The 21,660-nt window shown below is 55.5% G+C and overlaps 9 protein-coding genes across 9 annotated transcripts; 4 read left to right on the top strand and 5 right to left on the bottom strand.

The window, feature by feature from the left end:
• Window positions 1-47: 47 nt before the first annotated feature.
• On the top strand, window positions 48-1,013 carry LTR77_005208 (uncharacterized protein; the record flags this gene model as incomplete). Its single annotated transcript, XM_064802456.1, has 1 exon — window positions 48-1,013. The coding sequence occupies one exon, from the start codon at window positions 48-50 to the stop codon at window positions 1,011-1,013; it is 966 nt and encodes a 321-aa protein (XP_064659817.1).
• Window positions 1,014-3,808: 2,795 nt separating this feature from the next.
• LTR77_005207 (uncharacterized protein) lies at window positions 3,809-4,234 on the bottom strand (the record flags this gene model as incomplete). The annotated part of the gene is made up of 1 exon (XM_064802455.1): window positions 3,809-4,234. The coding sequence occupies one exon, from the start codon at window positions 4,232-4,234 to the stop codon at window positions 3,809-3,811; it is 426 nt and encodes a 141-aa protein (XP_064659816.1).
• A 3,460-nt stretch (window positions 4,235-7,694) lies between these two features.
• LTR77_005206 (uncharacterized protein) lies at window positions 7,695-8,498 on the bottom strand (the record flags this gene model as incomplete). Its single annotated transcript, XM_064802454.1, has 1 exon — window positions 7,695-8,498. One exon carries the CDS (start codon window positions 8,496-8,498, stop codon window positions 7,695-7,697), a length of 804 nt encoding a protein of 267 aa, XP_064659815.1.
• Window positions 8,499-9,113: 615 nt separating this feature from the next.
• Window positions 9,114-10,274, bottom strand: LTR77_005205 (uncharacterized protein; the record flags this gene model as incomplete). The annotated part of the gene is made up of 1 exon (XM_064802453.1): window positions 9,114-10,274. The coding sequence occupies one exon, from the start codon at window positions 10,272-10,274 to the stop codon at window positions 9,114-9,116; it is 1,161 nt and encodes a 386-aa protein (XP_064659814.1).
• A 360-nt stretch (window positions 10,275-10,634) lies between these two features.
• LTR77_005204 (uncharacterized protein) lies at window positions 10,635-15,341 on the bottom strand (the record flags this gene model as incomplete). The annotated part of the gene is made up of 2 exons (XM_064802452.1): window positions 10,635-15,245; window positions 15,306-15,341. The coding sequence occupies 2 exons, from the start codon at window positions 15,339-15,341 to the stop codon at window positions 10,635-10,637; spliced, it is 4,647 nt and encodes a 1,548-aa protein (XP_064659813.1).
• Window positions 15,342-16,347: 1,006 nt separating this feature from the next.
• On the top strand, window positions 16,348-17,643 carry LTR77_005203 (uncharacterized protein; the record flags this gene model as incomplete). The annotated part of the gene is made up of 2 exons (XM_064802451.1): window positions 16,348-17,097; window positions 17,239-17,643. The coding sequence occupies 2 exons, from the start codon at window positions 16,348-16,350 to the stop codon at window positions 17,641-17,643; spliced, it is 1,155 nt and encodes a 384-aa protein (XP_064659812.1).
• A 483-nt stretch (window positions 17,644-18,126) lies between these two features.
• On the top strand, window positions 18,127-18,600 carry LTR77_005202 (uncharacterized protein; the record flags this gene model as incomplete). Its single annotated transcript, XM_064802450.1, has 3 exons — window positions 18,127-18,156; window positions 18,226-18,480; window positions 18,541-18,600. The coding sequence occupies 3 exons, from the start codon at window positions 18,127-18,129 to the stop codon at window positions 18,598-18,600; spliced, it is 345 nt and encodes a 114-aa protein (XP_064659811.1).
• Window positions 18,601-18,926: 326 nt separating this feature from the next.
• On the top strand, window positions 18,927-20,480 carry CDC37 (hsp90 co-chaperone Cdc37; the record flags this gene model as incomplete). Its single annotated transcript, XM_064802449.1, has 1 exon — window positions 18,927-20,480. The coding sequence occupies one exon, from the start codon at window positions 18,927-18,929 to the stop codon at window positions 20,478-20,480; it is 1,554 nt and encodes a 517-aa protein (XP_064659810.1).
• A 241-nt stretch (window positions 20,481-20,721) lies between these two features.
• LTR77_005200 (uncharacterized protein) lies at window positions 20,722-21,395 on the bottom strand (the record flags this gene model as incomplete). Its single annotated transcript, XM_064802448.1, has 3 exons — window positions 20,722-21,123; window positions 21,181-21,256; window positions 21,319-21,395. The coding sequence occupies 3 exons, from the start codon at window positions 21,393-21,395 to the stop codon at window positions 20,722-20,724; spliced, it is 555 nt and encodes a 184-aa protein (XP_064659809.1).
• Between the last annotated feature and the right edge of the window lie 265 nt (window positions 21,396-21,660).

Below are 21,660 nucleotides of genomic sequence, written 5' to 3'. Positions count from 1 at the left end.
GCGGCGGCGGCAGCGGCAGCGGGAGATTCTCACCAGGGCGAAGAGTCATGTCAACTTCGTCCCGAACTTCAGAGACTGTCAAAGCTACGGATGGAGCAGAGCGAGGCTCAGAGTACCTCCAAGGTGACTTCTGGGCTGCTTTTCGGCTAGAAGAGCCTGACAACGCGGATGACAACGACGGAGCCCGTCAGCGAGATCCTGAGACTACGTTACAGGAGACGTTCGTGCCCGAGATGCAGCAGATCAGTGCTACCAGTCCGTTGGTCTTCCCGATATTGGGCCTCGAAAGCCACAGCACCACACCAAGAACGGCTTTCCATCAATCCTCTGAGCTTGAAACGGACGACTACTTCCAAATGGCACTCAGAGAGATGGAACGTCTTACAGCGTCCGATGCCGAACAGTCTGTCATGGGTATCCAAAATACCGCTTCAGCACTGCCTCGAAAACATACAAGGAGTCACCAGGACACGTACAGGCCACCGTCGAGATACAGTCAAATGGGCCTTTTTAGACCAGCACCGTCTGTCCTCGGACCTAAGCCACGACCTGTACTACCCTCACTTTCATCCGCACCGGCCGTCCCATCATGGCGAAGACGAGCTGCGACCGCATTACAACCCTCTCATCGGGGCACGCTCACCGTAACGAACAATTTGGGCCAACAGGGCACAGACATCCAACAGCCTCTGACCTCCGGCCTGCTGGATGATCTAGTCGATTCTGCATGGTCGGAACCTTCCACACCCATCACGCCCATCGACACGGACATAGCAGATGAAGCAAACATTGTTGACTTCGAAAGCTCGTTTACGCCCGACAGAAGCAGGCGGGGCAACTTCAGTGGTCATCGAGATTCACGCCGCTTGGAAGCCTCCCATGATGATGCGGCGAAATGTATTCCAGTGACGACGGTGCAGCCGAAAGCTAATGAGCTCAGGAGTTGTTTGAAGAAGCCGAAGCCCGGGGGTGCTGCCTCAGCGAGGGACCAGCTGTATGATTCCTGGATATGAACGAGCTGGACTGGGGGATGACGTTATGCAACTTCGATTCGCTCCGAGGTGGTCTCTCAATGCCATGGCATCGACTTCGATCCGGCCCTTCGACCTTGCGGTATTAAGGCACCATGAACGCGCCTGTCTGTCGACAACCGATAGATTTTGGATACGCAGATTGAAATTCCAGGAGGGGCGATTGCAGCTTCTATGTTAGGGAGCACCGGAGTTCGAGCGCTAGTAGTTGGACGCTGGAAGCTCTGCTCTTCATCTTCGAGAAGCCTGAACAACCATCTGGTCCAGCTTCGCTGAATCCATGTGTGCAACAACCTGGGTGTAGTGGTCTTTTGGAAGAGAGCTGCCGGTATATATCTATTCTGAATGAGAAAGTGACGGGAATTCGTGCTTGTTTTCGTTGATAGACAGGTCCTGTGCACGTGATCAGCTTCACAACTCCGCTTCCGCTTCTGACGCGAGAGCAACACGAGAAATGACCCCATCGACAGATTGTACTTGTATTCGAACAGCACATCTTGCGCCATCGGGGGCCACGTTATCTGATTTAGCGCCGAACTATATCCTCTTGCCGTAGAGCCAATTGTAGAGACAGCACGACTGCATCTCCAGCGCTACCAACCTAGCAGAGTGGACAGCACTGTCGGCGGCTACACAACCGGACCAAACAAGACCCAGGAAAGACCGCCCGCTCATCTCAAGCTATCAGCCCGCACAAGCGAGGCCGTTGGATTCCTCACCAAGCACCATTTGCATTGTGCTAACGTTCCTCCAGGATTAAGCGCAGAGCTCTTAACAACATCTGCCCAACGCCGGCAGTCATGGCTGAGGGTTGATTGGCTAGTTTGGCATGAGAAGACCACATCATGAACATCTGCCCTTAGCGTTTAGGCCATGTCGCTCTGGATATGCCTGTCTATCCGCCTTTCCAACAGCTTGCATTCCTTGAAACAACCTTGGGCCTCTCTGGGGTATCGGGGGATGCACGCGAGCAAGGTCCACTACCGTCTTGATCGCCGGCGTGCAGCAGCGTGCTAAAGGTAGTACGAATTACCAACATATGCTGTGCCGCCGGCTCATGTGTATGCTGTCCGCGATTGCGGCAGAGCAGTACTTCTCTCCTTCTCGTCTGGTACTTATCTCCTTCTTTCCTTCTCATGTTGTGTGACCTTTGTGGCTTGTCACCGTTTCCTTGGCTGTTTTCGTATGCATTGTGTTTCGGAAAGAAAGGTTGTAGTACAAGGCGCTGCGTCATACTCTCTTCTGGTCATTGTCCGACGAAGCGAACGAGAAATCCCCCATCTCGCAGGCCTCAGTTGAACCTGGTCGGGCCAACTACTTCTACAGTCTACGCAGCTGTATTCCACTCATTCACTTGCCCGTAATCATCGAATGACCACAGCCTTCTCGATGAACCAACAGAAGATCAGCGAGGACGCAACTCATCCGCCGCGCACCGAGACCGTACCTAACCCACCATGGCAGAAGGAAGGCCTTGCCCAAGTGCCTTACATGGGTTCTACTTCCCCGAGCTTGACTTGCGCGGAGCGGGAAGCCCTTCCCACACTATGGGCCATGCAGTCGAATGCTGTCTCGAACGCGCATTCCAAATCGTCATCCAGTACACAACAGCTCAGTAGCCGGACATGCTCGCCCACAGGCTTTCGAGCCAGCAGTGACGTCCAGCCACCAAGCGACACTGCTAGAGGACCACCGTCACCACCAACGTCATACGACGAGGCGATACACAAGTCACCTAGACTCGGAGCAAACTCTGCCCACTCCCCTCCAACACCGCCGTTCAATGACTCCCGGTCCGCTACTGCCAGTCCTGACTGCAACTCAGCACAGCCGAACAATGCCGTGGCGCCAATAGAGGGCACGATGGCCAGCCGCAACAACTCCCGTGTCAAGCGCAACGCACGTCCTTATACAGATCCTCAGCAGAGCGAGCATCGTCGAAGTTCAAGCACAAGGGTGCAACGCTGGAAGTCCGTCATGAAGGACATGTTCGTAACACAACAGGACGATGGTGCGGAGTTGGAGCGGATCGTGCCTCGACATTGGGCCGAGGAGGACTGAGATGCTAGCCAAAGACAGCTTATGACGTGGACAGAGGAGACGTCAGAGGATTCCGTGTGCAGGGGCATCAATCGGTGGAGAAGGCTTTCGAGCTCAATGCACAGGTCTCTGCGTTCAGACGATCAAGTTCGTCGGACTGGCGACAACAATGGATGGACTGGAGACCAACACCACTGGCATTGCCGCCACAGAGGCACGGCAGACGTACAGGGAGATAAGGCGGAGCATGGTGGAATCGAGCATGAACACGCTCATTGGGAACAGACCCTAGCTCTGGGCGAGGCGCGACAAGGCGCACAGCCGATCCCTGGATACGATAATACTGACGAATCTCCTACGTTTTGGGCGGCGAAAATGGGTGCCAGAATGCAATATACCCCCTTTAGTGCACTGATATAGAAAGCTCAAGATCCCCACGTTGTCTGTGCTTCACGTAGGGCATCCCATGGCTTACATGTGGTACGTATAGAGGCCCGATCAATACCAACATCGAAAGCAAATGAGGTACGAAGTCAAGATTCCACAGTGGAATGGAGCGAACGAACAGTGTTGTGGCTACCGCAGAGCTACGCTGTGATGATATTGACAGTCTGTCGGAATCAAAACCCCAGCAAATACTTCTCGTGCTTCAACTTCGGTTAAAGAATGTTTCCGTGGTCAGTCTGGCGTCATCTTCCTTCCTCTCGCGGTTTTGGACTCCTGCCACCACCTATCCCTCAAGCTCCAGGATGGCATATATGAGTCCTCGAAATATACTCAGTAGCCAGACCTAACGCCGAAACCTGACACGCAGCCACCGAAGCCTCGCAAGTATAGTACTCCGTGTCCTCGTGGACGACCAGCGTGACCTCTCCGGCGGAATCGCATCCGACAACCCATTCAGTCGTGTAGTCGCTCGCACAGGTCCCGCCGAGAGTGTCCGTGAGCGAATCACCGCCCGGTCCGAGGACGCTGTGGACCAACGCCTGGCAATCTGGAGCACTGGCGCCGCCGGGGACTGGGCTTCCAAGAAGGCACTGTTGGGATTGACACAAGGCAATCTGGCCTTCTGGTACCAAGTCGCCCCAGTCGTCCTGGGCTGCCGTGAAAGTGAGGGAGCTTGCAAGGGCTATCACGGCCATGCGAAGGGTGGATAGAGACATGGTGTAGATTTTCGTGTCTGGTATGGACAATTCTCTTGAGACTTCGAGCAAGATGTACTCACAGGCTGCTGTAGGTGTTGCAAGGCGTTTGAGGGCATGCTAGGTTTCTAGTGTGGACATATCGAGAGGACGTTGCACCCTTTTACGTCGCCTGTCCATGGTGTAGCATGTGTTCGGGGCTGAGCGTGTGCTGCTTGTTCCAGGGAGGGTTGCCTCGGTGGCATAGGGTGAGCAACCGCGCCAATGTACCACATCGTAACAATGGAACATGCGGCTGACTCGACCGGTAAAATGGCATGATCCTGGACCAGAGCTCGTACGGGCTCTTGTCGAGAGGCTAAAGAGTATCGACGTACATGACAGAGAACTAGCCATTGGCGAGCCGGGGGACAGTGGAACTCTCGTTAAGCAGCAAGTTTTTCATTCCGTTTGTCTCTGTGTCTCGTGGCGAATGTGCAAAGTGTCTGCGTTAGCTATTCAAGTCTAACATATCCTCCCATCCTTCGAGTAGGCGTCCCACAGCTTCTACAAATGTATGCATTGTTGATCCAAGCAATCGATTTCAGCCCAGGGCACAGCATGCCGGATTGTAGTTCGACCGACTTTCAGATGTGGTAAAATGACCTCAGGGTCCGCGGTAAGCTGTAACAGCTCAAGATCGGCGTTCTTTCACTCAGCGGCAACTCGATATTTTGCCGTCATTACCGGGCATCTTAATCTTCCTCCTGGTCCCCAGGCTTCGGCAGGTCTCCATTAAGTCTCGTCCGTCCAATGTCTTTTCTCAATCCTCTCCAATTCTTCCTCCTCGACCTCATGATGCACAAAGATGTCCTTCATCACCGACTTCCAACGTTGAAGTCTTGTGGAATTGCTGCGGCGGTGTCCACCGTTGCTCTCACTTCCAGTAGTGCGTGTCAGGGATTGGGCGTGGGTGTCTCGAGTCGACATTGTGCCAGCCATAGGACTGATCGCATGCCTGGTGGGTGGAGAGTCCGACGGAGATGCCGATGTGCTTGGCCATGACTCGTCATCTTTCGGAGTCGGTGGCGACCGCGCAGCCATTGTGGAAGGTGGATCGGACGAGTGCGGTACCAGTGTTGATGCTATCCTCTGGTCGTGGCCTAATGGTGGTGATGATGGTGCACTGCCGGCAGGGTGTGCGGTTCTGCTTAGTCGTCTGCCGCAAACAGAATTCGATCGTGTCGCCCATAGTATAGGTAGTGCTTCCCTCTCCGAACAAGACAACTTGGGCGATGACGAAACCAGGTGTGGGACTTGTGCGAGGTCTTGCTTCTCCCACGGCGGCACCGTCGCTTCTCCGTTTGAGGTCCTCGGTTCAGGCGAGGTCTGCGTTCCTCGTAGTTGATCCATATAACAAAAGATGGATGGTTGAGTATCGGTGGAAAACAAAGTGGCCGCCCCTTCCAGTGATGTGGACAAGCAACCACCCTCGTCCCAGTCCGGTGTACGATCCTGCAGGATCGTGGGCTCCACGTACGATGTAGTGCAACAGACCGGAAGAAGTCGTACGCTGTCAATGTCGCCCGGCGACCGACAGCCTAGAAGTGAGACGAAGAGAAAAGGAGCAAAGAAAAAGCCGCCAAAGAAACGCTTGGAAGTACGACGCACAATCAGGTAACCCTCAGGTGGGTGTCACGAGCTCATGTCAGTTTCTCATGCCGTATATATTGGACCTGGCGGCACGGTCATTCATGTAGTAACATTCTGCGCCGAAGCTATCCATGCAATAATAGGAATCAAGCAAAGATCGCCCGAGCAGAGAGCTTGTAGCCGTTTCAAGACATGCACTTCATTTAGAGCGTCCACTTACATGCGCAAGCATAGCGCTCTCCGCGCGTTGGTTGGGTTGAGCTAAGGGCAGGTGTTCATGGGGAAGGATCCATATCCCGGGGGATCCAATCGGTCCTTTGCCACCGCTGCCGCGTGTGGTTGGAAGATGACATGGAGTATACGACGCGGCATCAGAAGTAGGCATAGAGTTCGCTGGAGGAGGTTCATCGCAACGGTCTTCGTAGCTGATGTTTTGCGGGATGACGAGCGAACGCGAAGTAGGTGTCGTAGCGCCGCTGTCGTTGGTCCGGGTGGTTAGCCGCCAGCTACTCTGCCGGCATGGTGGCGCCGGCTGTACAGCGTTGGGGCTCTGCTATTCGTTGGCTATCCTAGTCGATAGATGGGCGCCTGGCCGTTTGCTTTCTGAACCAGGCTCCAAGGTTGGATTTAGGTTCAATAATGGCGAGAGGAATTCCTTGTCCACGGCGCGGCGAAGGCTGAGATGGAGTGGAGGGAAGGAGAATCGGAGCAAAAAGGCCGGATAAGGTCTGAAGCCAACGTGGACCGTGCTGCCGTCTCATCGACTTCATGTCGGCTTCAACGGACGCATTGTGCCGGTCTTCTAGAAAACGTCGAAGGCCCAAGTTGAATGGCGACGATATCATCAACTCTCAGTCCTCCAAGAGAACAGCCTCGGGGCCGGTCTGGACAAGCCGCCCTATGGAAAGGGCATCACAGCCGTACAGATGACGGGCGCAGAAGCCACATCTCAGGTCTTGCCGGGATCTCAGCCGTCATCTCTGCATTATCCAACCTTATGCCAGCTATCGACCTGCAAGAGCTCGGCGACGGGTTCAAACCATGGAATCCTTCCCAAGATCTAGACTGATCAGTCGAGCACCTTCAACGGACATTGGCCGCGCGGCCTGCACGATCTCCCACATATCGTTCTTGAGTATGTTCGAGGGCGGGAAGTCAGAAAGGGGGCCTGCAAGTGTGCTGGAAGTGTGTCGGCATCATTCACAGGCTTTGCTGTGCATCCAAGAATGCCTGCTGTTTCGGCATACCATGCCCCAGAGCATCGGGGTCGACTTTCAATCCCATCCTGGGAACTTGCCAAGGGAGAAGTCAACCTTGGAAAAGTTCATGATGGAGTTCAGGGAACGAGGCGCGATGAAGAATGATCATACCTCCATGAAGGCAACATTGCGTACTCTCTTGATGGACGGAGTCCAATGGGCAGCTATTGATGCCTTCAATTCTGGGAACAGCTTTTATCGAACGGCGATCCAAGCCTTCGGGGCCACCCCATCATGAGAAGATGGATGATGTTGCATCTGTGTTGACGAGTTCGGAGAAGGTAGACTTTGATGCGCTGCCCAACGGAGCAACCCTCCACACGCTGCATGAGCTTAGTGGAGTACAGTAGCAAAGACGCATAGCATACTGCGCCAGTGGACGGCCCGTGCTAGGGCCGGACCTGGCGGAGAAGGGAGACAATGTTGCCATCCTTCGTGGCTCGGGGACGCCCGTTGTCCTCAGAGCACGCTCGGACGGGACTTTCGTCGTCGTTGGACAGTGTTACTACGATGGTGCAATGTATGGAGAGATGGCCGACCATGAAGATGATGACGCTGAGATTCTAACACTTGTATAACCAGACTGCTTCCTAAAGAGTACAATTCATTGACTGCGAAAAACTACTTTCCTGCGCCCTCATCAACTGCCTTTCCCAACTCATCTTCGACAACGCATCAATCTCCTGTGCACTGCCTTCTTTACACCCGGCCGACAACGGGACGTGCGATGTACCAGCCGACCACACACCGTCTCCTTCAAACGCAGTCAGACATTCCGGCTTCTCACTTGCTTCGGTGCCAGCAGAACTTGGGTAGCTGACCCGATTTTGACGGAAGGTCTCATCGTCGATCACCTTTATGAGGATTTCTGAGTCGACTATCCGGATCTCCTCTTTCTGCCTCCCGAGCCTGCTGACGAGAGGAGATGAGGTTCGAGGTTGTTGTCCGATCTTGACAATGTTGCCCAGGAAATTCGAGGCGAGGGCGAGCAATGCACTGGCTGGACCGGATTCTGCTGACTTTTGGCGATGGTCGCGGTTGGGTATGGCTACCGTTGGCCTGGTGGTCGTCCTGTTAGATGTCGGTGGCGGAGCAGCGGGTGAAGCAGTTCTTATTGTCGACCGCAGTGCAGGCGCAGCTTCGGGGTGCTGTAGGCGGATACTTGGAGCATTGTACCGAAAAGATGTGGGTGGTAAGGTCGCGGGAGGCGACGACAGAACCTTGCCGTCGAACTGGCTATGCTGATCGAGCGGAGGCCTCTGGAATGCACGAATGTTGATCATGTGAGCACTGCCGCTTTTGGCGAAGATCTCTGGCGTCGGAAGAAGATCATGTTGGAAGCTGAGGTCCTCGACACTGCACAGGCTGTCTCTATTATTGACTGGCTCTGTCATCGGGACACTGATGGCGTCCCAGAATCTGTCCAATAGATTGTATGTCTCCCAAGGCAAGCCATCACTACGCCTGTGCAAGGCATCGGCCGGACCGAGAAACGTTGTCATCGAGGTCGATGTTGCCAGTAAGGTATCCGAAGAGGTGAACGTGCTCTTGTAGTATGCATCCAGACCACGTCGTCAACTTCCTCCCCAGTAGCAAGACTCCGTCGACAAAAAAAGACCTCGAAAGGCAACTCTGAGCTTCTACTCAAGACTGGAAGACAATACCGCACTATACATACCAGTTGGCCCTTGAATGAAACGTAGGAGTGACCTCCTGGCTGTAAATGGAAGTTCTTACGTTTCATGATTGCATACCAATCGCAACTGGTCTTGGCCGAAGATTCGGCGCCTAACGAAACTCATGCTAAAAGAGGCATCCAATTTGACGCCTTGCCAGCCTTACCAGGACTTCGCGCGCGCTACAATAAGAACACCGCTCGGTTTTGCTGAGACACGGCGCCATAAGAACATCACGAGACCAGGGCTGAACCACGTGCCTCAGGCGGCTCTGCTAATAGAGCCTTCTCCTCTTCCTCTCTGGCTCACTGGTGTCAAAACCACCATACCAACTCACAAGCTCCCTAGAAACCCAAGCACCTCCTCCACAACCTCCTCCGGCTGCTCCTGCTGCACCCAATGTCCCGCCCCTTCAATCAACCTCGCCCCGCGAAAACACCCCGGCCTCACGCACCGCTCATCCTCATACGCCTCAAAAGCCCCCGGCTGCTGATAGTTGCCCCAATCCTGCTTGCCGCTGACAAAAGCACAAGGCACTTCGATCCTCTTGCCAGCAAACATAAACATATCCTTCGCCGCCTGCTCCGACGACTCCGTCTGCGCGCGATACCAGTTCAGCGCGCTTTGGAAACCTGTGCGGCTCCATTCGTTACAGTAGACCTGCAGTGCTTCGGGGAATAGCCAGCGCTCTGTCTTGCTCGCATCTTCGCCACGCATAGTCTTCGCTACGCTCTCCGGGAACGTGTCGTCCTTCTTCATGATATAATACTCCGGCATCACCGCCAACTCCTCCGCACTCCACTCCTTCAACGGATGCGGAGCATTTTTATCCCATTCCGCAGACTTCAAATGAAAATACCCTCTCAAATACTCCTCCAAACCCTGCGGCGGGTTATCCCAATCCCCAGCAGCAGTCGCCGTGCAATTATACCACTTATAATGCTTCCTTGGCGGATCCAGTTTCGCCAGCTCAGCTTGAATATCCACTTTCTTCTTCGGCACTTCGTCACCAAAAACCGGCTGCGGAGGTTGATGATGCGGATGGCTCATCTGAATCGTCGATTTGAAAATATCCGGTCTCATCAACGCCGTCATGGCGGAGGAGACAGCACCAAAATCATGTCCAACAATACACTTGACTTCGGTGTATCCAAGCCGATAGACCAGACATATCAGATCCCGCACCAGATTCGTCATCGTATACTCGTTCAGGTCAACTTCATGGAACGGTCTGTTCTCCCACCCCGTCGTGCGGCCGTAGCCACGTTGGTCCATCGCCACGCAAAAGTATCCCGTTGCTGCTACGGAAGGCAGGATTTTGCGCCAGGAGAAGGCGAGTTCGGGAAAGCCATGGCAGAAGAGGATGAGAGGTTTGCCTGGTTGTCCGGCTTTGAGGATGTGGAAGTTGAGGCCGCAGGAGGGGGTGCAGTCGATGTAGTTTTCTGTGATGCCTGAGGGTAATGGCAAGTCCGGCAGGCCGTTTGGTGAAGGCATTGGGTTGGCCGCTCCTCTTTTGATGCGCTGTTCGCATATGACCGGCAGGAGAGTTGATCAAGGCAAGATGTTGTTATTTGACTTTATGCTTGCTGCGAGGGGTCGGCTATCCGGTATCGCTTGCTCATCGAGCTCAGGTACATATCTCAGCAGCCACGGTTGATTGAGAATCCTAGAACTGATCTCGTCGGCACTGCGACCATGTGTACTGATATTACTTTGCCCTCTCATCCTACAACAAGCTAGCAAAAAGAAGTCGGCGTCTGCGCCACAATGGGTATCAACACTCAATCAAAACACCACTTCCAACCCCCTCCGCTCTAGCCCCAACATTACAACCCTCCCTCCCCCTGCTCAAATCTAATCATTAATCCCAAAAGCCCTCCTCAGCATCCCAAACTTCTTCTTTTTCCCAGTCCGTCGACTATAAATCTCCCCTGGCTGCCGATCCTTCGGCCTTTCCCCGGGCTCGCTCCCTTCCTCTCCAGCCTGGATCCTCACACTCCTCCTCTCAGCCCTTTCTTCCCTGAAACTGCTGCTGCTCAGCTGCTGTCCGCTCTTGCTCCTAGGCGCGAGGTCCGGACGCATGCTTTGCGCGAGCTTGATGGCTTCCTGTGAGACGCCGTCGCTAGTGCTGGGGCGTGCGGCGTCGGTGGTGGCGCGGTTGACACCGTCGTCTTCGTTGGACGGGATTGGTGGGGGGAGGGGCCAGTTGGCGCTGTTGGAGTCCTCTGCGCGGGAAGAGATGGGTGCGGTGGCGTTGGAGAAGGTGGAGTCGCCGCGTTTGAGCTGGGGTTGTTGAGGTTGAGCGGAGCTGCGGCGGACGAGCTTGCCGGGCGATGGACTGGCCGGGGTGGCAGGCTGCACCGTGGGGGTGTTCGCTGCTTGAGGAGTGGCTGGACCTGGCGAGGGTGGCACGCTGGTTTGGCTGAATCGCTGCACCGACGAAGAGCTGGCGCGGTTGCGGCGTAGGATGCTGTTCATGAAACCACGCTTCTTCAGCTCCGGCTGCTCTGATGGGGTAGCAGGAGTGGAAGCTGGCTCATCTGCCGCCGTTGACCGCAACGTGCCCTTCCGTAGTGCATCACCCTCACGGTTGTCCTGCTCAGCCGTCTTCTCACTGACACCAAGATTGCGCCGCGCAGCCGCCATCGCCTTTTCGACATCGGTAGGATCAGGCACCATCGGCGTAGCCATCTTCTGCCGCTTCTCCGTCGCCATTTTCGGGACTGTGTCCTCCTCTTCCAGATCCGTGGAGTCGCCGTCATCCTGGTTTTGCTTGCGCGGGATGCCACGAACAGGTCTTAAAGGAGCAGGCTCATCATCCGAATCATCAGAATTCGCAAAGCGACTCTTGAAGGTCCGAGCTGGTCTGGCATCATCCGAATCATCAGAGTCCGCAAATCGAGACTTGAAGCGCGATTTAGGAGCCGAGCTAGCAGCCGGCTTGGAAGCAGGTTGAGCACGCATCGTAGGCGCCGGTGCAGGCGTAGATCGCAAAGTCGTCCTAGCTGGCGGCGCTTTCGAAGCTGGCTGAGCACGCAAAGTCGTCCTCGGTCCAGCGTCCACACCTTTGGCAGGCTCCATCCTGTTTCGTCCGAAGAATGATCCATTGGGCGACAGAGACCGTAGACTGAAGGCCCTGTTGCGCGCTGGTCCATTGGTCGGTGAAGTGGGCCTCCTGGGCTCCGCAGCGCTCATGACGCTGGGCTGCGAGTCGATGGAGCCGGAACGCATACTGCGTCGCATTGCGTAGCGCCCAGATGGATCGACGCCGGTTGCTCCTGCAGCACCCTTCCTCTTCTTCTTGAAGCTGCTTTCGGAATCCGAGTCGTTCGTCAACTCCCGCTGCAATCTTTGACTGACCTGGGGCGCTTCCGGCTTGCCCTGCACAGTGTTTCTCTTCGCTGGCAACGTAGGGTACGATGAGCCCTGGTTGGGAGTGCTGGAGGAGTCTGGCACGCCAGTAGATGATACTGGCCGCATGCTCTTCTTTTGCAGAGTACCACGGGGCTCAACGTAAGCAGACTGTGGTCTTGCCACAAGAGCTTGCTGCCGTGGTCGAGAAGTCATGCTTCCAGTCGTCGAACGCATTGAGCTCCGCAGATGTACACTGTCGTCAGTCGCAGCCTGGGGTTGCTGAGATCTCATAGATTTCCGCATTGTGGTCTGCGCCTGACTTGGTTGCGATGGAGCCTGCTTTGGCACGGGCTGAGATTGAGAAGGTTGCTTCAAGATACCCACGGGCTTCGGCCTTGGCGCAGCAGCGGCAGATCCAGTAGGTCCAGTCTTCACAGCAACAGCCTTCTTGCGCGCTGGCGGCGGCGTTGCCTCGTCATCCGAGGACATGTGCTGGCGCTCAATCTGCTGTCTCTTCTCCTTGGTTAGCTGCGACCAGTACGACGTAGCCTCGTCCCAGTTCCCGGGAGCAGTCTCTTTGGCTTCGGCTCGCTCGGCCGCTCTGGCAGCCGGCTTGGTAGAAGGGCTCTCCGGAACGTCGTCGGCGGCGGATGCACTCGTTCTCGTGTCGATGGATGGAGACGTGACCATCGGCGACTCCACAATGGCATCTAGACTGGCAAACCCGCCATTATCTTCGAGATCCGACGGGTCTTCCACGGCGTCGCTGAATTCAGCTTCGTCGGTATCATCGCTGTCCTCGTTGATGTCGCTGAGAGTCTGTGGCGAAGCATGCATCGCTGGTGTTTCTATCGGCGTCACCGTCTGGGTGGCAGCTGAGTCTTCGGTAGATGCACTTCGTGCGGGTGTGGCAGGACCCTCAGCCACAGGAGCCGGTTGAGCAGGAGCTTGGTCGCCGACGCTCTTATCATCGCTCTCAAACTCATCACCCCAGCCACCAGGGATGTTGATGTTCTCCATGGAGTTGCGCTGCTCAGGGCGAGGCGTGAAGTCTTCTTCCGTCTCACCAAGTTGGCGCTTTGTCTCGTCGTCGATGCCAGGTGTAGGCGGCTGCAGTGCAATCTCCGGCACATCCAAACTCTCTCTCGGTGTCTGCTGGGCCTCTGCAGTCTGTGCGAAGTCCTTGACCTTCGTCCCGCCTGCATCGTCGTCCTGCCCAGCGCCAGCAGTTGCAGGCTCAGGTGCTGCAGCGCTCGCCACAGCAGGCACCTCACCATCACTGCTCTCATCGCTGACATACCCAGAAGCCTCCTTGGAAGTCACTTCTGGTGGCAGTGGGTCTTGATTCTGATTGTTGCGCAGTATGCCACCAATCGCAAGATCACTGCTCGCTTCGTGGCGTTCTGGAGGCATCTCGGTAACCTTCTCTGCTACCTCAGGCGAACGATTCTTCCGAACGCTACCAAAAGACGGCAGAGCAGGCCTCGGCTTGTTGAAGTCGTCGTTCTCGTCGTCGAAGTTACGCACAGGCGCTGGAGTCACAGTGGTCGAGTCGATCTCCTTCGGCTGCTCGTCAAAGCTCACACGAACGCTCTTCTTCTTTTTGAAGTTGCTCAAGCCATCGTGTGACTGGGTGTCCTCAGAGGTCTCGCTCGGTGGGCCGGCTGCTGTTGATGGAGAGAAGACAGCGGTTGGAGAGGCTGTGCGGACCGATGAGGATGGCGAGTGTTTCAATGCAGACTTAGCCGGAGATATGTCTCTTGGTGGCGGCTCATGCCTTTCGTACTCTGACACTGGTGTGGCTGAGAAGTGAGCCGATCGCTGTGGACTCGCCGACGTATTCCTACCACGTCCACTGCTGCCAGTCGTCCTCGGTACATCTAAGCTAGTAGCTCGCTGGTGCGGTGTAGTGGTTCGATGGTAGACCTTGGGGGGAGCAGAAGATGGCGTCGATACTACAGGAGCAGCGCCGACGCGCTTCGCTGTCTCAATCAAATCTTCCGCCTGCGCCTCGGCCTCTGGGTCTTCTCTGACCACAGAAGGCTGCTTCTGAAGAGTGCCTGCTGCCCTAGGTGACCGCGGGCTCGAGGCGTCGGGAGAAAGTCGAGCTGGGTTGCGAGGTGGTGGCTCGATCTCTGTGTTGAGTGGAGCCGGCACGGGACGCGCCTTCTTGACCACCGGTGCCGGTGGTGGATGCGATGGTTCTTCTCGCTCGGGAACTGGCGGAGCTGCAGAAGCTGAAACCATCGAGCGCGTGTTTGGGTCCCACACTTGCGCTGGCTTCGACGAGGTAGGAGGCGAAGTCGGTGAAGGGTCTTGGGGCTTGGGCTTGTATCTTTGAACGAACGACCGTGTATTGGGGTCGTACACCATGACCGAATCCGCCTCGTCCGAATTGTAGGTACCAACTGGTGATGGCGCAGACCTACGATTCGATAGCCCCTCTGACGTGGTGGGTCGCGAGGGAGTCGCGCCTCCGGTAAACCATGGCCCTGCCTTGTGTGTGTACTTCTTGGTGGCTGTAGAGCCAGCTGAGGGAGACATTGGCCGGGAGAAGTTACGCGACAGACTTGTCGGAGACTCTCCCTCGGCTTCAGCCACGTTGGTCAGCTGCTGTGTTGGCCGCGTGTTGACAGACACTGGGGCCCTCGCCCGGTCCACGCTTCCACCTCTTTTCCCACTTTGCGGTGTAGGCGACATTACGCGCTGCGGCGGCTCCATACTCGAAGCTCTTTTGTGAACAGTGGTGGGTAAAGCGGGCACAGGCGGCGCGGTAGGAGATGGCGATCTCGGTGACATGGTGCCATTTGTGCGTCCAGGTGATGGACTCCGGAACGTGCGCTCTGTCATAGACCCGCCGCTGTTCGTCCGCTGAAGGCCGCCCCGGGTCACACCACCGCGACTGCCAGCGCCGCTGCCGGTGGAAGACGCTGAGTTCCGCCGAACCATGCGCTTCGTTTGTAGGTCTGCAACTGACTCTGGCGATGCGGTCTGTGATCGAAGTGCTGCCGCTGCGGCGGCCGAGGAAAGGGAGGCGGTCGATGTGGACTTTTGGAGGAAGGCCTGGGCGGCTGCGGTGGTTGCGTTCGTAGAGGTGTTCCGATCGATCGGCTGCTGACTGTTAGTGTGCTGTGTCATACACGTAAGCTGAGAGGTGTTGTTGCTCTGTACCGGATTGGCGGAGCTACCTCGCCGCCGTGAGAACATATTGGGCATCACTGGCGCTCGAGGCAGCTTCAGATGCAAATTGAGACTCGGTAGATGGTGTTGTCGAGGCTCAAGGGGAATGCGCGCATTGTATGTTCACCAGCGACTCATGGGAAACAAGTTTGCGACATCATCATGCTGCTCAAACTCTATTGGCGAAACGCGAATGATACAATCTGTCGGAGGGATCGGAGAAGGATGGGGCAGGGCTTCCGAAGAGGCAAGGAGAGCAAGGAGTGACAACGAAGCAGCGCACGTGAAGCAGTAGTGACAAAGGCTGCAGCGGAAGGGAGTGGATGAGGTCGGAGAGGAGACGGGAACCTGTGTGGGAGAAGCTTCGGCGGCGTAGGTGTGGTTGGACGCCGCGGAAGAGGTCAAAGGCTCTCTCTCTCTCTCTGTCGATCAGCAGCAGCCATCCGTGTGGCTTGTGCATCATTGGCGCTCTGCTCGTGCTTTCTTTTTCATCTCATTTCATTCTTCCTGTCTGGACAACACACATTGACCGTGACAGAATGCTCCTCTGCCGAAGGGGCCTTGATCGTGCAAGCGACGACGGCGGCGACGATGATCTCCAACCATGGCGTCGCCGGTACAAAGCACACCACAAGAGATGCGTGTGGCGCCTCGAGCGCTGTTCCAGAACGCCATCCGGCCTGTCGCGGCCGCTTGCCTTATGTCAGAGCCGCACGTTGGTCGAGGTACAACAATACATCGCAGCGGCCATCCAAATGAGCTGGTCGAGCGACACCTCAAGTGCGGTAAACATCACTGCCATCTGAACCCTAGAGCGTTTGTTATGCTGCTGTAGATGCCCGGTGGTCGTCCAGAGATATGGAATCTCTAGGTAGGCAACAGTATAACATCCCCTGTGCCAATGCTACTACGACGCGGCCGGTAAGGACGACTTCAGTATATAATCCTGCTTGACGTACGCTGTTGCTTTGGGAAATCAGAAACGTTCTACCCTTTCCCACCACCTCGTATTCCATCGTTGGGAGGCCAGAGCATGAAGACGCTCTCTTCGCTTGGCCTTTGGGCCACTCTCTTGTTAGCTTTCTCATCAACCGAAGCCATTGGAACGCCTCACGAGAAACGAATGACACCTTTGCACGATGTGGTCGCTCGAAGGCGGCTCCACGAGCGTACCGTACTGCCCATGAGGATAGGCCTGAAGCAGAACCCAGAAGCACTTGCAAAGGCCGAAGCATGGCTTATGAGTATCTCCAATCCCGCCTCGAAGGACTACGGCAGCTCTTGGTCTCAGGACGACATTGTTGAAGCCTTCGCACCTTCCGACGAAGCTATTAGCAACGTTACGGGCTGGCTACATTCGGCAGGCGTATTGGACTTCACTCACAGCGACAATAAGCTCTGGATTGCATTTGAAGCCTCTTCGGACTTTGCAGAGTCACTTTTACAAACCCAGTACGAGGCCCACACTCTGGCTGATGGATCTCTGCAAGCTGCCTGCAACGAGTACCACCTACCAGAACATGTCAGACAATATGTGGACTACGTGACCCCCGGAGTCAAAGGAAGCGAGATCGTTCCTCGACGTCGTCTTCCCGCCAAGAGACAACCAAACGTTCGCAACATCTCCGCCGTACAGCTACTGGGCCTGCAGTTGGAGCAACGGCCAAGAACTCCTCCAGCCTTGAGGACTGTCATGACCTTGTTACTCCAGCTTGCATTAGGGCGCTGTATGATCTTCCGCTTGCGGATCCATATGAGGCAGTCAGTTGCAACAACTCGCTGGGTATGTACGCTCGAGGCAAGATGAGCATACAAGACGATATCACCCGGTTCATCAAAAAGATGACCGATATACCCGTCGGGACTTCTGTACGTCCACTTCACCCTCAAAGCATGCCCGCATGATACTGATAATTCCACGTAGCTGCGATACAAGCAGATCAACGGCACCCAAGACTTCCCGGCACTCAGGAACAACAGCACTTTCGATCAGCCTTACGTCTTTGAGCAGTTAGAAGCCGACCTCGATGTAGCCTGCGCCTTACCCATCGTCTATCCTCAAAACATCACCATGTTCCAGACTCCCTACTCTTCTCACGCCACAAGGAACACCACCCTCGCCGAGATCACCCGTAACGACACCGACAGCATGAACACCTTCCTCGACGCCATCGACGGCTCTTACTGCAAGTACAAAGATCAGACCAGCCCGACGGGAGGTAAACTCGAGTGTGGCATCTTCAAGCCCCCAAACGTCCTCTCCATCTCATACGGATGGTACGAACGCGACTATCCGCCAATGTGGCAGGAGCGGCAGTGTAACGAGTAAGGAAACGAGCCTTGCACACAGCGCTTCCCCATTACAATAGCCACTGATCGTTCGACTGGGACTGATTCCTCAAGCTCGGCCTGCAAGGCGTCTCCGTCTTCGTCTGCTCCCAAGACTGGGGCACCGGCGCCATCAATTCCACTACCGGTGAAGCCATCTGCCAAGCCAAACCAGGCCATAGCACCTTCGCCCCTGCTTTCTCAGCTTCCTGTCCTTGGGTCACGAGTGTAGGCGGCACGCAGATCGGTCGAGGGAAAGGGGTCAATGACCCCGAGGAAGCCGCCAATACGTACGAGACATGGAGGACGAATGGTACACTGCATTACTCCCAGGGGTATGTTGGCGGCGGAGGGTTCTCGGAAACATTTGGGTCGCCGGAGTATCAGAAGCAGGCGCTTGAGATGTATTTTGCGGTTAATGATACGGGACTGCCATCTTTTGACGGGGTGTGGAGGAATGGGAGTATGGGGTTATACAACAGGAATGGACGGGGTATACCTGACCTTGCGGCTGGTGAGTGCATTGCTTCCTTCTCATGGACGAGAGTGCTGATGTTTCGCAGTCTCAGTCGACATCGCACAGCCCGCCCCCTGGATCACGGGCGTAGGAGAAGGCGGCGGCACCAGCGCTTCCACACCCATTGTAGCGGCGATGTTCAACCGCATCGTCGAGGAGCGCCTTCGAGCTAGCAAAGGCCCGCTGGGCTTCATTAACCTGGTGTTGTATCAACATCCTGGTGTGTTGAAAAACATTGCTATTGGTAACAATGCTGTCTGCTGCGATGGGAAGTGCAATGCTACGACTGGTTTTCGGGCTACGCCTGGGTGGGATCCTGTGGTACGTTTCGGAAAAACTCTGCTACCAAAGACATAGTTTGCGCTGACATCACTTGAACAGACTGGGCTCGGAACGCCTGATTATCCTAAAATGCTTGAGCTGTTCGCTGGACTGCCGTGAAGGAGATGTTTTGGCAGACTTGTGCGGACGGCAGTGGTACGAAGACATCTGACACCCAAGGAACTTGGACGATGATTTTGCGCTTACAGGATTGGGACTCTTATCTGGTGAAATAGAGTACAAATAGATAGACTGTCGTCCCATCTCCTGTTTTTGATGCATGTGATTTTACCCCTCTTGTTTATCTGGTCTGCCGTACTGAGTGGGTCGGGATATGTGTGGGGTGCATTGAGCTTCGAGAAGATTCAATTCCTCAGAAAGCCGATCGGATACATCTCTCCTTCAGTGCACCATACCACACCACACAGCCATTACACACCCTCAACATGCCCGTCGACTACAGCAAATGGGACGCCCTCGAGCTCTCCGACGACAGCGACATCGAAGTCCACCCGAACGTCGACAAACGCTCCTTCATCCGCGCCAAGCAGAACCAAATCCACCAGGAGCGATTCCAGCGCAAGCACCGCATTACGACGCTCAGATACGAGCGGGTGGTGAATGATGGGCTACTGCTGAGAATAGATGCCCTGCTTAAAGCTCTCGAATCGCACAAGCAGGATGTTGAGAGCAAGAAAGAAGCAAGTGAGGTGGACGAGGTGGTGTTCGATGCCTTGATGGACGTGAGTAGTGATGGAAGTCTGGGTGCAGACCAGCCGCCTATGCCGCCGGACGGCGTACATACGCAGGAAGGTGAGCAGCCGAGCTACAGCAAGATGATGGGCGCGTTGGTGGATCAGGTGAAGACGGACGTGGAGAAGGCGAAGGCTGGTGAGGGCATGGAGAGGTATGGAGCTTTTATTACGGGTATAGGTGGGCATCAGACCAAGGTAGAGGGTTTGCAGAAGGACTTGATGACGGAGCTCACCAAGCTGGAGAAGGAGGAGGGGTTGAAGATTACTTCGGAGTCGATACATACTGGGTTTGACAGCTCGCATGTTTCGAAGGCGGCGCCCGCTGCTGCGGCCGCGGCGGCGAAGACGAGCAAGTCGTCACAGCCGGAGTTGCTGAATCCGTCGAGACCGGCTGTTGATTCTGGAGCTCAGACACCTGGGTCTGAGGCGGATATCGAGGATGGGGCGCTGAACGTAGCACCTGGCGAGGATGAAGAGGATATGGAAGCCTCAGCTTTGGCAAAGCAGTTCGGCAAGATCAAGTATGGCGACTACAACCAATCTCTGCAGTTCATTGGCTCCCACCCGGACATCCTGGCGGAGAAGGAGACGGATGGTCTGCTGGTAGAAGCCTTCAATGCTCAAAGCAACGCCTCATCCAAGCAAGAGGAAGAGTACGCACGACAATGCGTCCACCAAGCACTATTGCTGCAGTACTGCCGCCAGCTGGGCAAAGACGGTGTAGGCCTCTTCTTCAAGCGCATCCAAACGCAAGGCCATCAAGCACGAAAGCTCTTCCTGGACGATGTCAATAACACCTACGCCCGCATCCGCACTCGAACGGCTGAGCTTGCAAAACAGCGCGACGAAGAAGGCGGAGACAAGGAGCAGATTCAACTCCATGCCGTCGATCCCGGCACGACCATCAACATCGTCACTCCACCCCCGCTCGACCAATGCCAATCAGACGACGAGCGCACCAGCAGACAGATCTTCGAGACGTTCCCGCCCGGCCTTCAGCGAGCGCTCGAAAGCGGCAGCTTAGACCGGGTGAACGAGGTGCTAGGCAAGATGTCAGTAGACGAAGCGGAACAGGTTGTCGAGCAGCTCGGCAACGGCGGGATGTTGAGCTTGGAAGAAGGTGTGATTGATGCAACAACTGATGAGGGGAAGAAGACTATGGAGGAGATTGAGAGGACCAGGCAGATGCCTGGACAAGACAGGATCCAGGAAGTTGAGGGGACGGAGGATCCGGGGATGGATTGAGGAGCGAGCATTAGTGAGTGAATGAATATGGCAATGCCTCCATATTTTGGTAGCAAGTCTACTGCTTTTTTGCCTGCCATTTTCTTATCATGACGATGATGATCTGTGTTCAACTCACCATGCTAGAGCACCAGAGCACCTTTGCTGCCGAGAAACTGAGAGACCTCACATCATATTCGACCAGAGACTATCACACCACATTGAAAGTCGACCTACGACACCGCATACCACCAACGCCAGCTCAAGCACCCTTAAGCATCCCAACCAAGTGCTCTCCATCCAACGCCCCATCCTGCAACATCAACTTCAACGCTGGACTCGGATCACTAAAAATCTTCGTCTCCTTCAACTTAATCCCCTCCCCCTCCTTCACATAACGAAACGAAAACGCCGCAGGTGAAACACCATCCCACTTCTCGCCTTGCGGGTCCGTGATTGCCCCACCATCACTACCTGCGAATTTAAAGAAAACGTTCGCGACGCCGATCATGCGCCATCCGTCCTCGACATCGAAGGTGAGGAGGAACTCGGGGTCGTGCTTGTGGGCGGCGAAGGGGCCGTAGATTTCGGCTAGGGCGGACCAGGCGGCTTCGGCACCTTGGGTTATTGTGCCGTTGGAGCGTTGGAGGTGGAAGTCTGGGGTCTGGGTGTGTTGTCAGTTCAAGAAGAGGTGTGGGATGAGGTGTCGGGTTGGACTGACGTGGTGCTCCAAGGGCGAGGTATCGGTTTGCCAGGCTTTCGAATCGACGACGGATTTGGTGTAGTCCTCCATCCATCTGAAGGAGGCACAGACTGTCACCAAACCTCGAGCCTGGGGCGGAGTTGCTATTGCACGTACTTCATGGCTGGGTGAGAGCGCGTCTCGTCGTCCCACGAGCCATAATGGACGAAGGCTTGCACGGTTGGGTAAGCCATGGTGCTGCTGCGAGATGAAGCTGGCTTGAAGAGATTGGAATGAGCTTGCTGAATTTGGTGGACGGGTGCAGGATGTCACCCGATTCTGTTGGCCATACTTATACCTTTTGCCGGGTACACCTTCACCTGCAATGGCACAGCAGCTGAACCATCTACGCCAGCCACACCACCACCATTTGGCGAGACCGCAAGCCCTATCTGCATCTTTGACGACTACTCAGAGGTCTCAAGCTGTTGGAACTTCCACTTCAAGAACACATGGTCT

This window comes from Saxophila tyrrhenica (assembly GCF_035928015.1).
Source record: "Saxophila tyrrhenica strain CCFEE 5935 chromosome Unknown scaffold_7, whole genome shotgun sequence".
Classification (NCBI taxonomy): Eukaryota; Fungi; Ascomycota; class Dothideomycetes; order Mycosphaerellales; family Extremaceae; genus Saxophila; species Saxophila tyrrhenica.
The sequence above is the reverse complement of the archived record's forward strand: the minus strand, read 5'-3'. Positions and strand labels throughout refer to the sequence as shown.